The sequence below is a fragment of the Anomaloglossus baeobatrachus genome, chromosome 6 (genome assembly GCF_048569485.1).
Source record: "Anomaloglossus baeobatrachus isolate aAnoBae1 chromosome 6, aAnoBae1.hap1, whole genome shotgun sequence".
In the NCBI taxonomy this organism is placed as follows: Eukaryota; Metazoa; Chordata; class Amphibia; order Anura; family Aromobatidae; genus Anomaloglossus; species Anomaloglossus baeobatrachus.
The window spans coordinates 569,244,076-569,259,354 of NC_134358.1; the positions used below are offsets into that span (position 1 = coordinate 569,244,076).

General features: G+C 48.1%; 1 protein-coding gene across 2 annotated transcripts in view; it reads right to left on the bottom strand.

Moving 5' to 3' along the window:
- Positions 1-619: 619 nt before the first annotated feature.
- Positions 620-15,279, bottom strand: part of LOC142244646 (cathelicidin-1-like) — a 38,635-nt gene continuing 23,975 nt past the window's right edge. Inside the window, exons 1-4 of one of the 2 annotated variants that reach the window (XM_075316907.1) lie at positions 7,383-7,800; positions 3,989-4,090; positions 3,821-3,901; positions 620-1,056 (exon numbers count right to left, since the gene is read on the bottom strand). In XM_075316907.1, coding sequence (XP_075173022.1) covers positions 847-1,056; positions 3,821-3,901; positions 3,989-4,090; positions 7,383-7,580 — 591 coding nt within the window. In that variant the 5' untranslated portion in view covers positions 7,581-7,800 and the 3' untranslated portion in view covers positions 620-846. Of the gene's footprint in view, positions 1,057-3,820; positions 3,902-3,988; positions 4,091-7,382; positions 7,801-15,279 lie in introns of those variants that run through there. The other variant, XM_075316908.1, reaches the window with a different exon arrangement.

The following is a 15,279-nucleotide window of genomic DNA, read 5'->3' on the forward strand; positions in this document are numbered from 1 at the left end:
TCTCTCTTCCTTTCTCACTTCCTTCCTTTTTCCTCCCTTACTTCTTTCATTCCTTCCTTACATCCTTCACTTGTTCTTCCTCCCTTCTTTCCTTCATTCCTTTATTCATTCTTCCTTTCTCCTTCCTTCTTCCCTCCCTTTCTCTCCTTCCTGATTCCCTCCGTTTCTTCTATCTTCCTCACCTCTTTCCTTCCCTCGTCCCTCCATCCCTTCCTTTTTCTCCTTCCTGATTCCCTCCGTTTCTTCTATCTTCCTCCCTCCCTCACCTCTTTCCTTCCCTCGTCCCTCCATCCCTTCCTTTCCCTCCTTCCTGATTCCCTCCGTTTCTTCTATCTTCCTCCCTCCCTCACCTCTTTCCTTCCCTCCTCCCTCCATCTCTCCCTTTCTTTTCTTCCATTTTCCCTTCCTTTCTCTCTTCTTCCCTCCTTTTATGAATTTCTCCTCGCACAGGATACAATACTCCCTCTACCTGTTTGTTTCCTGCGCTTCCTGCTCAGTAGCAGCTGATCCCTTTTATCTGCGCTGATACATTGTAACAGAAGCAGGACTGAGGTTGGTTTTCAGACTCCTTTATAAACAGTGAGTCTTTTCATTCACTGACAGCAAGCAGAGATCTCATGAATAAACTTTATTGACTACCTCCTTGAGACACCGTCAAAAGACAAAGCTCCATTTATCCCAAACATAATCACAGTTACAACTATTAAGTATCAGAGTGAATACACGACGCTCCTGCCCTCATCTCGCTGCGGCGGCTGTCAGTACATGCTGGGAGTTGTAGTTCCTATTACGTGATGGTCTTTCTCCGCTCGGACTCCGGTGACTTCGGTCGATGTCCGGACGACATTATTGACCTGAGACATTTATGTTCCTATTTTGATTGAGCATCTCAAAGATGCAGGCGACGCAGGAGGACACGGCGTGGCTGCCCACAACGCTCTGCTTATCAAACTGACGGAAATTCGTCTCCACTTTCTTCTTTCCGCTTTTTAAAAGCTTTAAAATGTGATGAGCCTTAGAGCTTGACTTGTTTTCTCCACTCTGCAAAGCTTCAACCTGTGAAGGAAGGACAAGAGGTTGTGTCTGACATCTTGTAAGGTGTATCCTTATTGAGGGAGGAGATAGCAAGTCAGTGATCTGAGATAATAAGTCAGTGATCAGAGATAATGTCAGTGATCTGAGATGATAAGTCAGTGATCTGAGATAATAAGTCAGTGATCTGAGATAATAAGTCAGTGATCTGAGATAATAAGTCAGTGATCAGAGATAATGTCAGTGATCTGAGATGATAAGTCAGTGATCAGAGATAATAAGTCAGTGATCAGAGATAAGAAGTCAGTAATCTGAGATAATAAGTCAGTGATCTGAGATAATAAGTCAGTGATCAGAGATAATGTCAGTGATCTGAGATGATAAGTCAGTGATCAGAGATGATAAGTCAGTGATCAGAGATAATAAGTCAGTGATCAGAGATAATAAGTCAGTGATCTGAGATAATAAGTCAGTGATCTGAGATGATAAGTCAGTGATCTGAGATGATAAGTCAGTGATCTGAGATAATAAGTCAGTGATCTGAGATAATAAGTCAGTGATCAGAGATAATAAGTCAGTGATCTGAGATGATAAGTCAGTGATCTGAGATGATAAGTCAGTGATCTGAGATAATAAGTCAGTGATCTGAGATAATAAGTCAGTGATCTGAGATAATAAGTCAGTGATCTGAGATAATAAGTCAGTGATCTGAGATAATAAGTCAGTGATCTGAGATAATAAGTCAGTGATCTGAGATGATAAGTCAGTGATCTGAGATGATAAGTCAGTGATCTGAGATAATAAGTGGGTGATCTGAGATAATAAGTGGGTGATCTGAGATAATAAGTCAGTGATCTGAGATAATAAGTCAGTGATCTGAGATAATAAGTCAGTGATCTGAGATGATAAGTCAGTGATCTGAGATAATAAGTCAGTGATCTGAGATAATAAGTCAGTGATCTGAGATAATAAGTCAGTGATCTGAGATAATAAGTCAGTGATCTGAGATAATAAGTCAGTGATCTGAGATGATAAGTCAGTGATCTGAGATGATAAGTCAGTGATCTGAGATAATAAGTGGGTGATCTGAGATAATAAGTGGGTGATCTGAGATAATAAGTCAGTGATCTGAGATAATAAGTCAGTGATCTGAGATAATAAGTCAGTGATCTGAGATAATAAGTCAGTGATCTGAGATGATAAGTCAGTAATCTGAGATAATAAGTCAGTGATCTGAGATGATAAGTCAGTGATCTGAGATAATAAGTCAGTGATCTGAGATAATAAGTCAGTGATCTGAGATAATAAGTCAGTGATCTGAGATGATCAGTCAGTGATCTGAGATAATAAGTCAGTGATCTGAGATGATAAGTCAGTGATCTGAGATAATAGGTCAGTGATCTGAGATGATAAGTCAGTGATCTGAGATAATAAGTCAGTGATCTGAGATGATAAGTCAGTGATCTGAGATAATAAGTCAGTGATCTGAGATAATAAGTCAGTGATCTGAGATAAGTCAGTGATCTGAGATAATAGGTCAGTGATCTGAGATGATAAGTCAGTGATCTGAGATAATAAGTCAGTGATCTGAGATGATAAGTCAGTGATCTGAGATAATAGGTCAGTGATCTGAGATAATAAGTCAGTGATCTGAGATAATAAGTCAGTGATCTGAGATAATAAGTCAGTGATCTGAGATAATAAGTCAGTGATCTGAGATGATAAGTCAGTGATCTGAGATAATAGGTCAGTGATCTGAGATAATAAGTCAGTGATCTGAGATGATAAGTCAGTGATCTGAGATGATAAGTCAGTGATCTGAGATAAGTCAGTGATCTGTGATAATAAGTCAGTGATCTGTGATAATAAGTCAGTGATCTGAGATAATAAGTCAGTGATCTGAGATAATAGGTCAGTGATCTGAGATAATAGGTCAGTGATCTGAGATGATAAGTCAGTGATTAGAGCTAATAATTCAGATTGTATCATTCCTCAGATACTATCGATCCTCTACATCTTAACTCGTCACTTATGATCCTCCACACCTCAGCTGATCACTATTGATCCCCTTCACCTCAGCTGATCACTATTGATCTCCTTAACCTCAACTGGTCACTATTGATCTCCTCTATCTCAGATGATCACTATCGATCTCCTTCACCTCAGCTAATCACTATTGATCGCCTCCATCTCAGCTGATCACTATTGATCTCCTAAATTTCAGCTTATCACTATTGATATCCTCCATCTCAGTTGGTCATTATTGATCTTTACCTCAGCTGATCACTATTGATTTCCTCCACCTCAGCTGATCAGTATTGATCATTACCCCAGCTGATCACTATTGATCTCCTCCATCTCAGCTGATCACTATTGATCTCCTACATTTCAGCTTATCACTATTGATCCCCTCCACATCAGCATCTCACTATATTGATCTCCTCCACTTCAGCTGATCACTATTGATCTCCTCCACATAAGCTTATGACTTTTGATCCCCTACACCTCAGCTAATCACTATTGATCTCCTAAATCTCAGCTGATCACTATTGATCTCCTCCACCTCACCTGATCAGTATTGATCTCCTCCACCTCATCTGATCACTATTGATCTCCTCTAGCTCAGCTGATCACTATTGATTATTACCTCAGCTGATCACTTTTGATTTCCTCTATGTCAGATGATCTCTTTAGATCCCTTGACCTCACGTGATCACTATTGATCCCTTGCTCCTCAGTTACTCATGCATTTGCAATAATCAGAAGCCTGGGAAGGCAGGAGACATACCGAGGCGTCCATGTTGTGGCAGCTGACATCCAGACGTCTTCCTTCTTGCCCGGGTAGTGACGCTGTGCAGATCTTCACAACCTGCAAGACAAAACGTCAGAATTGCCGCTAACATCTATGGTGACTCTGCCGGCATTACCAGTGCCGGAGCTGCGGATTCCCACTCACCCCGTCTGTCTTAAAGGGACAGCTTTGTTCTTTTCTTGCTGATTTGGAGCAAACCGTCTCCTTGATGATGAATGTTATATTCTCGCTGTCACGGGACTTATCCTGAGGAAAAATGAAATACATCAATGTCTCATAATCATCATTTATACCCCGGTCCTGGCGGGTCAGAGGGAGCAGAGCATTGCATACTACTATATGGGGGCTGCATACTGGTATATGGTTGAATATAAAGGCTGTATACTACTATATGGGGGATGCATACTGCTATATGGTGGAATATAAGGGCTGTATACTACTATATGGGGGCTGCATACTGCTATATGGTGGAATATAAGGGCTGTATACTACTATATGGGGGCTGCATACTGCTATATGGTGGAATATAAGGGCTGTATACTACTATATAGGGGCTGCATACTGCTATATGGTTGAATATAAAGGCTGTATACTACTATATGGGGGCTACATACTGCTATATGGTTGAATATAAAGGCTGTATACTACTATATGGGGGCTACATAATACTATATGGTGGAATATAAGGGCTGTATACTACTATATGGGGGCTGCAGAAAAACAGAAAAACTGAGTCATATTCCGAAATTCAATTTAAAAAGTACAATTTTATTGAATACAAAATTTGATAAAATCAACACACAGTAAGGGGGGAAAAGGTAAGGTGCAATGAGAATGAACAGCAGAATTACCGCGGGTACAGTAGTTTGTGAGCACAAATGTTTTAAGGGGTATAGGACGTGCCGAATGTATAATTTACAGGCACAGAGTATATCCCACATAATGTAGAAAAGGTGCTTGCATGGTGTTACCAACGCCTGGGTCAGCCAAACCGGTACAACCTAGTAAGCTAAACACCAGTCAGTGTGGGGATCCCCCCGCAGTAATTCTGCTGTTCCTACTCATTGCACCTTACCCTTTTCCCCCCTTACTGTTTGTTGATTTTATCAAATTTTGTATTCAATAAAATTGTACTTTTTAAATTGAATTTTGGAATATGACTCAGTTTTTCTGATTTTCTACATTGTTGGGAGTTTCCATATTTAAGCCTTCTTGATGTATCGGATGTATCTGATTATATATATGGGGGCTGCATACTGCTATATGGTGGAATGTAAAGGCTGTATACTACTATATGGGGGCTACATAATACTATATGGTGGAATATACTAATTCATTTATTCATGCCTATGTTCACTGCATTTTGTTTCTCCTGGATCTACTAGCCCTAGCCTGGGTGTCTCCATGGATGGGGCTATATACCAGGATGGGGGACAAAGGTACAAGTATGGGATGGAAAAGCTGGGTGCTGAGGTAATGAGGCTCTTTCCCTCAGCACCCAGCTTTCCTATGCCCTGGTATACATCTTTAATTCAGCACCCAGCTTTCCCATGCTCTGATATCCTTCAGCACCCAGCTTTCCCATGCTCTGATATCCTTCAGCACCCAGCTTTCCTATATTCTGATACCCATCTTGTCCTCAGCACCCAGATTTCCCATGCTCTGATATCCATATCCCTCAGCACCCAGCTTTCCTATATTCTGATATCCATCTTGTCTTAAGCACCCAGATTTCCCATGCTCTGATATCCATATCCCTCAGCACCCAGCTTTCCTATATTCTGATATCCATCTTGTCCTAAGCACCCAGATTTCCCATGCTCTGATATCCATATCCCTCAGCACCCAGCTTTCCTATATTCTGATACCCATCTTGTCCTCAGCACCCAGCTTTTCCATGCTCTGCTATACATCTTTCTCTCAGTACTCAACTTTCCCATGTTTTGCTATAGATTTTTCTCTCAGCACCCAGCTTTCCTATGCTATGATATCAAGGACAAGCTGGGTGCTTAGGAAAAGATATATAGCAAAGCATTAGAAAGCTGGGTGCTGAGGACAAAATGGATATCAGAACATGGAAAGCTGGGTGCTGGGGGAAAGAGGGATATCAGAGTATGGGAAAGCTGGGTGCTGGGGGAAAGAGCAAAGTGTCATCATAATTATCCTGTACCCAGAGGGGGTTGGGGTGCCAAGTCCAGATTTTGCACTGGGCCCATCGAATTCTAGTTACGCCATTGCGCTCAAGCCTCATGCACAGAAGATCAGGGGTCAGTTCTCCAAGATATTTGGGACACCCTCCTGCAAAACTACTCCAAAACCTGTGCACAAGTAACAAAGAAGTTAGAGAGGCGACGGGTGGTCACTGGATACTGAGGACGGAGGAGACAGGCGGTCACTGAATACTGAAGATGGAGGAGACGGGCAGTCACTGAATACTGAGCATGGAGGAGACGTGCGGTCACTGAATACTGAGGATGGAGGAGACGAGCGGTCACTGAATACTGAGGATGGAGGAGACGAGCGGTCACTGAATACTGAGGACGGAGGAGACGAGCGGTCACTGAATACTGAGGACGGAGGAGACGTGCGGTCACTGAATACTGAGGATGGAGGAGACGAGCGGTCACTGAATACTGAGGATGGAGGAGACGAGCGGTCACTGAATACTGAGGATGGAGGAGACGAGCGGTCACTGAATACTGAGGATGGAGGAGACGGGCGGTCACTGAATACTGAGGGGATTTGCATTTCTCTCTTGTTCAGTCACTTTACATTTTATGTATTAATACAGATAAAGCATTAATACGTCTATTTTAGTAAGTCTGTTACTCTGCAGTATATTCTCACCTGTCTAAAACCTGCACAGTGCAGTATATAGTAGTCATGTATATATGATACTTTCTATACTTTTACAGATAAGAGCTAATGTGAGGGTAAGGCCTGGGCTGTAGGCCGTTTGTCCAGATGTAATAAGATCATCTGTGTGAGTATAGTATAGATGCCGTTGCATAGTTATCTGTATGACAATCGCATAGATGCCATAATATGATTTTAAAATGTGCACTCAGGAATGTGTTAACCAAGATGGATAAGTCAAAATGTACAATGAACAAAGAAGTATTCATAACACACTGTTTGTATCCATAACATGTTGGTTCTCAGCAGCTGGGATGTGAAGCTGGGGCTTTATCTCTTACTCCTTGTTCTCGCTTTAAAGTCAAATGTTGAATTGTATAACTGTGATTGTTTGACAATATACGGGTTAGAAGAGCATTGAGCTTCTCCCGGATAGAGACACGTCTCTGTGTGGTCATTTTTCCTCATACATATATCTGCACAGATTGATTTGAAATCCATCTCTGTGACCCTGAGAAACCCCATTTGAGGTTTCCCCAAAATTCCCAACCTTGACAATACATTTCATCCAAAGAATCCATAGTGACCGTTCCCGGACATCACACTGATCTCAATATATAGAAGGAGAGGAGACGTTAGACATATATATATAATATATATATATAGTTGTACATGTACATACCTGGAGGATCCCAAACAGGAATCCAGCAGAGCCCAGCTCCTTATTGTATACATCTAGTGCCTCGTCCACTGGGCGCTGCTGCGGGGGGCTGCTGTGGGGGGCTGCTGTGGGGCGCTGATGCGGGGGGCTGATGCGGGGGGCAGAATACATCATGGCTGCCACCTGCAGGATCAGGCTCAGCTGCAGACACAGCTCCATTCTCCTCCAGTATATTCCTGCAGCTCAGACTATGACCTCTGCTGCTCCACGCCGTGCGATGGCTGTGGTGTATCTAAGCCGGCACGGCCCCTCCGTTTCCCCAGCAGTTGGATTGTATCTCAGCTAAGACTGTTATTCTTCCCTCTGTACAATCTCTTGGATGTATCTAAACCTTCACCCTCCTTTGAGAGTATCTCAGCCTGCCCTGTCCCCCTGTCTGTGTCCAGTCTGCCGTATCGTGTACGCAGCACCCGGGTTTTTATACTGTGTAATTGCACAATATCCAATATGATGCTTCTTATTATTAGTTTAACAAGAAAAAATGTCTCAACAGGAAATCTTAACTTTACCACAACGTTGCCGTCACCGCTGAGAACCCTGCACGCGGTGCATTAATCAGAGAAGTTACCATTATCACCGTGACTATACGATTGTAGGAGCTGCGTATATAGAGGGGGCGGCCAAAAGATCTCCTCCTCGAGCTCAGGAAACCCCAGTCCGACACAGCCTCTTCCAATGGAAATATTAAGGGTAAAATATGTTGAAAGTTTTGGCGCTCTCCAAGGATCCATCAGTAGTTACCAGTGATTTGGATCCATTCTATAAAATGGGTTCGAAAAATCCTTGGAAAGCGGCCTAATGCCAGAAAAAGAGTAGAGAACTCCAAGAGTGAAGGATGCAAAAGCAAAGTTCTGGAAAAATGATCCCAAGATCAGAACAAGTCATGACACCCATGTGGCCCTAGAAAAATGGGGCCAAGTCTTGTTTGGCCCTTAGCCTTTTGCTTCAGGGGGTTGTGCAGAACTGTCCTCTTGAGAAGAGCTGCGAGTGTGTAAAAAATTGGCCAAGTGGAAAAGGAAAGTCCTCCCCTCCTCTTCATGGATAGAAGGGATTGGAACAAGCCGGTGGGAATATTTTTTCCAAGCAAGGTTGTCCATGAAATGGGCTTCAAAGAACTTAATAATTGGGCATCCACCAAACCCAGATCCGACCAAAAGATGCCACATTTCTTCTGCACCAGAACATAAATGTCATGTGCCAATTAGCAAAGTGCTTGAAGTTCTTCTCAAAGAGCAGCTGTTGACATCTCCCACCATTGACCTCCATCTAATGAGCAATCATGATGTAGAAGAATGGGGCATGACACAAGAATCCATAATGGAAGACTGTCAATGAGAAATGGAGATCCTCCAAGCCACAATCATAGAGTTCAAGGCCTCCACACGTTCTTCAGATCTAGAAGTTCCCGTAGAGGGGTCTTTATGTTATTGTTATCATCCCCACTATGAGCACAGTCATCGCCCTATACTCTGCTATCAACACGACAGTAACTTCCATCACCCTCATAACCATCAACATGATAACCAACTCCAGCATAACCAGTGACACCATGGTCACAAATCCATTCAATCTATCACCACCGTGACCTCAATGAACTTCATATACTCCATCATCATCCACAGTATTACCACCATCATGATCCTCATCTCCGTTATCATCACCACCATCACCAAAATCAACTCCAAATATCGTAACCGCCATCAGCTTTATTGTTAACTTTGTTACCATGATGACCATCAACCCCAATCATCAGCTGAATCATAACGATCATCACCAGGACAAAAATCAGCTCCAACATCATTGAAACGTCCATCAACTCCATTTCTACCATCACTTCCATGACCACTATTTCCACCAACATTATGATCTCACTTATTACTATCACTACCATAATCAGTACAACCAGTCTAAAACCACCAAAACCATCATGATCTCCATCAATAACAAGACCACCGTATTCTTCCCCACCACCAAGACCACATTATCAATATCACAACCATTAACTCAAAACTATCACCACCATGACTACTCCATCCAATCTATAATCACCATGACCACTATTAACACCATCACATTCATCAAGTCACTTATAACTATGACCACCATGACCCCGCTATCCAATCACTAAACACTAATACCACTATGAATTACCCCTAAGACCACTATGAATGTCATCACCTCCAAGACCACTAAGACCACCATGAATGTCCTCACCCCCAGGACCACTATCAATGTCATCACCACCAAGACCCCTATGAAAGAAAGGCAGTGAGCCCCATAGGGGTGAATGGACCCCATGACGATCGGGAGGGTGCAAGGTTAGGAAAGGGTTAATAGGTTTGCATGGGATGGGGGATGTGTGGGAGTACAGGATTGGTAGTAGGGAGCTGTAAGGGGATTGGGGGGGAGCAAGGAAGGGGTGGGGTGTTGGGAGAGGTATAAGAGAGGGGGGTGTGCTGTTTACCTCCCCTTTCGTCGATTGATCTTTGTGTCCCAGGACGTAGTGCTGCTGCTGCTTCCTGCCATGGCTGCCCTTGCTGAACTCCTGGAGATGGTGCGGGGGGCATCCGAGGTCATGGGAGTGGATGCCCTGAGGCAGCAGCTGGCAGCGGTCTGTGGGGCTGGAGCGGCGCCGCCTGCTGTTCCAGCGCCCGGGCCGTGGCTACGTGCTCGGCGGGCGCGACCGCCGGAGCGCTACTCCCCCAGCTGGAGGGGGAGAATCAGATCAAGGAGCCCCTGCGGGGACCCTCCGGAGCAGCGGCGGAGCCCTCCAACTAACCTAGGGGAGCAGCCGGCCACCGGGAGGAATCCGCGACGGAGATCCCGTGGGTCGGGGGTGGGCGGAGCCTCTGCGAGGCCCACTTCCGGTCCGCGGCCTGCGCAGCACCAGACCGGAGCATGGATGACGGCAGCCCCCAGTGATGTGCCGGCTGGGGGTGGCGCTCGGCGTGCCGGATTGCCGGAGGAGACTCCCTGCAGGCCGCAGGGGAGAGCAACAGGACGGGGGATGGGAGCGGATGTGAGCGGCGAGGTCAGGAGATCGGAGGAGGGGTACGGTGGCCCGCAGGCACAGAGGAGATCGGTAGTCACGGTCCCCCCCGGCGAGGAGCGTGCTGGGGGTGGGTCCCGGCGAGGAGCAAGCTCGGCACGGCCTTCCGGCAGTCGGCAGGGAGGGAGCCCACTGAGGACGACAGGAGAAGGGGCGGCGCAGCAGGATATCACGATTACAGCGGGAAGAGACGGCGGCAGGGCGCCACGGCGGGAGAAAAGGAAGAGGTCAAGCAGGAGTCGCCCGGACGAGCGGGGTGCGGTGACCGTGGGGGTTGACGGCCGCCAGGTGCGGGCTGTCCCCTCGCTGGTCCCCCCTGAGGATTTCGGCAGCGCATCAGACTCCAGCGAGGAAGAAGGAGCAGCGGCAGGTCGGACGGAGCGGCAGCTGGAAGATCGTGGCACGGCTGTTCCGGCGTCGGCTCAACGGCAGCCTGGTGAGCAGACAACAGAAATGTTACATGCTGTGGGTAGCGCGGGCGAGGGCGGGGGTTCCGTCGCGGGACGCGTTGCGCTGGGGGCGAGTGCGGTCGGGCAGTCTGGTTTACCGGGTCCGGAGTTTTGGGGCAGCTTTTGGGGGTGTTGCAGGGGTTGTCTGCGGAACGGGTTAGTCGGACTGGGCCTGGGGCTCCGGTGGGGGCGTGGGTGGGCCCCACGGAGGTGGTGCGGACAGAAGCGCCGGTGCGCGATGTTGCTGCGGGGGACACGACCTCGGCGGCAGGTACGGGACAGGAGGCTGGTGGGGCGGCTTCCGTGGGTGCGAGTAAGGAGGCGGAAAAGGAAAAAGAAAAGGAGGATGAGGTAGTGCGTTTGGATGATAGGGCACGGAGTGAAATTTATGTGTGCTTTGAAGGGCAGTTAGGGGTTCATTTGAAAAAGGAGGTGAGGGAAAAGATTTGGAAGGGGGAGTATGTGGAATTTTTTTCCCTGCTTCCCTTGGAAAAGTTTAATTTGGATAAGGTGAAACCTAGTGATACAAAAAAGGAGAAGGAGGATGAGGAAAAACGGCGATATAGGTTGATCCCGAGGACGTTTACCAATTGGTTGCAGGCCTTTGCTATCTTAGCCAGTGTGATCGGGGAAAAGGAGCCGGAGCATTGTTCCGCCCTATTTGGATATATGGACGCGATAGGGGAAGCGTATAGAGTATACGGCGGTTTGGGGTGGTTGAGATATGATGAGCAGTTCCGGCAGCGGAAGGCTCTGCGGCCGGGAGTCCAGTGGGGCCACAAGGATATTTCTTTGTGGATGCGGTTAATGACGGCGCCGGCTCAGCCCTTTCGAGGGGGTGCCGGGAGCCCGGGTGCGAGTGGCGGGTCCTCGGCTGGACAGAAAAAGGGAGCTTGTTGGCAGTATAACGAGGGACAGTGTAAGTTCGGGGCCTCTTGTCGGTTCAGACACGAGTGTTCCGGATGTGGAGGGTCCCACCCTCTGGCCAGGTGCTTCAAGAAAGGCAAAGGAAAGGCGGGGGAGGGGTCTGGAAAAAGGGAGGACGCCAGTGAGGGTAGAGGCGATGCTTCCCTATTTAAGTAGATACCCGGATGTGCGGGCGGCGGAGTTGTTGGAACGTGGTTTTACAGAGGGCTTTCGGATTCCGTTTGAATCTGAGGCGCCGGTGTTTCGCCCGGGAAACTTGCGGTCCGCAAAAGAACATCCGGCGGTGGTGAAGGAAAAGCTGCAGAAGGAGGTGGAGTTGGGGAGGATGGCGGGCCCATTCCAGGACCCGCCATTCTCTAATTTACGGATTTCCCCCCTTGGGGTGGTACCTAAGAAGGAGCCGAACAAATTTCGGCTCATTCATCATTTATCTTATCCGGCGGGATTGTCGGTGAATGATGGGATATCACCGGAATTGTCGGCGGTATGTTATGTATCGTTCGATAGGGCCTTGGAGCTGGTAAGGGTAGCGGGGCGGGGGGCCCTGATGGCAAAGGCGGATGTGGAAGCAGCTTTTCGTTTACTCCCGGTGCATCCAGAGAGCTTTCATCTCTTAGGGTGTATGTGGGATGGTGAATACTATGTGGATCGTTGCCTGCCGATGGGCTGTTCCATTTCGTGTGCTTATTTTGAGGCATTCAGTACGTTTGTGGAATGGGTAGTCAAGGAGGTGGCAGGAGTCCATTCGGTGATTCACTATTTGGATGACTTCTTTTGCGTGGGTCCGGCGGGCTCTTCGGTTTGCTCCTTGTTGTTGTTTACGTTAGAGCGGATCGCGCGGAGCCTGGGTATTCCGTTGGCAAAAGACAAAACAGAAGGGCCGGTGACGGTATTATGTTTCTTAGGTATCGAAATTGATACACTGGCAATGGAATGCCGGTTGCCGGAGGGAAAGCTGTTGGATTTGAAGGCGTCGGTGCGGTTTTTGTCTCAGGCCAAGAAGGTGCGGTTGCGCGAGTTGCAGTCAGTGCTCGGAAAATTGAATTTCGCTTGTCGCATTATGCCGATGGGGCGGATATTTAATAGGAGACTGGCGAGCGCAACCGCAGGGGTAAAAGCTCCAAATCACTTTGTCAGAGTGACAAAAATGATGAAAGGGGATTTGTTGGTGTGGGAGGAGTTCTTGGACCGGTACAACGGTCGGACCCTTTGGATGAGCGAGGCGGTGTCCAATAGCCAGCTGGAATTGTACACGGATGCGGCTGGGGCGACAGGTTTTGGAGCAATTTTTCAAACGCGCTGGTGCGTGGGAAAGTGGCCGCGGCGGTGGGTGGAAGCAGGTTTGGTGAGGAATTTGGCGCTGTTGGAATTGTTTCCCATTATTGTGGCGGTGGAGTTGTGGGGCCCTGTTTTTGCTGGAAGAAGGGTTTGCATGCATTGTGAAAACATGGAGGTGGTGCATTCCATCAACGCACTGTCGGCAAAATCCCCGCCGGTTGTGGGGTATTTAAGGCATCTAGTGTTGCGTTGTTTGGAGTTAAACATTTGCGTGGTGGCTCGGCATGTGCCTGGGATTCGCAACGAGGTGGCTGATGCGCTATCACGGTTTCAGTTTTGCAGGTTCAGGAAGCTGGTGCCGGAAGCGGACGCGGAGGGGGAACCTTGCCCGAACTGGCTGTGGGACCTGGCATCGGTGTAGCTTTTGAGGGAATTCGGAGATCGGTGTCTGAGGCTACTTGGTGCCGATATCAGGCGGTGTGGCAGGAATGGGCAAAGTTGGAAAGTAGGGAGTTCATGGAGTCGGGTTACCAGGGTCGAGTGTTGGGGGTACTGATGTTAATAAGTGGGGATTTTTCGGAAGGCAGGTCTGTTTCGGTGATTGGTTGCAAGTTGGCGGCGTTGGCCTTTTTGTTCCAGATGCAAGGGGTTCGGGACGCGACTAAGGATTTTCTGGTGCGACAGGCGATGAAGGGTTTTCGAAAAGGGGCTCAGTCGCGTGACTGTAGGCGGCCGGTGTCATTGCCATTGTTGGTGCGTTTGGTGGGGTGTTTAGGGGAGTTGTGTTCGTCTCCTTATGAGCGGGTGTTGTTCTCGGTAGCTTTTGTACTGGCGTTTTTTGGGGCCTTTCGTATTGGCGAATTGGTCAGCCTGACTAAGCAAGCGATGGGTGGTTTGCTGTTGGGTGATGTGATGCTGGGGGAGGATAGAGTGGAATGTCGGCTTCGTTTTTCTAAGACGGATCAGAGGGGCCGGGGGCGCTTAGTAGTGTTGTACGCTTTACCGGGGCACCAGTTGTGCCCAGTGTTACATGTGTCAGAGTTTTTAAAGGTGCGCGGCGGTTACCCTGGTGTTTTTCTTAGACATACGGACGGATTGGCTTTGTCGCGGTATCAATTCAATGCGGTGCTGAAGATGGCTCTAGCAAGGGTGGGGGAGGAGCCACGTGAGTACGGGTCTCACTCCTTCCGGATTGGGGCGGCAACGGAGGCCGCCAGGTGGGGCTTGAGTGAGGATTGTATCCGGCGGATTGGGAGGTGGGAGTCTTCCAGGTTCCGTTTGTACATTAGGCCTCACTTGGTCAGGTGATGGTCAGGGGTGGGGGATTCAAGGTTGGTGTTAGATGCCGGTTTGTGGGCAATTTCTTGTGCTGTTGCTGTTTTTATTCGTGGTCTTTGTATTTTATAGGTCCATGCCTTGTGTGGATCCTCGGGCACTCCTATGTGTATTGGGGAGCGTTGCGGGCGGATGTGCGGCGTGACGGTCGGCAGCTCGGAGTGTCGGTGTCGGAAGCTCGAGTAAAGTGGCTCGGAATTCGGGGCATGACCTGGGGTAGGGTGCGCCCTGAGGTGGCTTATTATAGCCGTATGGATCGTGTCCCTGATGTGTTAATTTTGCATGTGGGAGGGAACGATTTGGGAGTAAGGTCGGCGAGGGAATTGAAAAGGGATATAAAGCTGGACCTGTTACATTTGTGGAGGGCGTTCCCGGGCATAGTTATCGTTTGGTCGGACATTATAGCTCGGACGCAGTGGCGTTTTGGGAGGTCGGTGGACCGTATTAATAGGGCTCGGAGCAAGCTGAACCGGGCTATTGGCAGGTTTGTGGCGAGAAATGGTGGGTTGGTGGTGCGGCATAGAGAATTGGAGGAGTCCACGGAGCAGTATCTAAGGAGAGATGGGGTTCACCTGACTGATGTGGGTCTGGATTTATGGATGTTGGGTTTGAGGGATGGCCTAGAGCAAGCACTGGGGGTGTGGGGGGCCCGGGCCAAGTAAGGGTGTCACTTGGCCGGCCTGTGGCGGGGTGATAGGTCCGTCTGAGAGGTTGGGAGTACCGACAGTCGGCTTGTTGGTACGAAGTCGCTCAAGGGGAGTGGCTTCGGAGTGGATGGGAACTTGTGGGCGGAGGTCCCGCAGGTTCTGGGTAGGGGTAA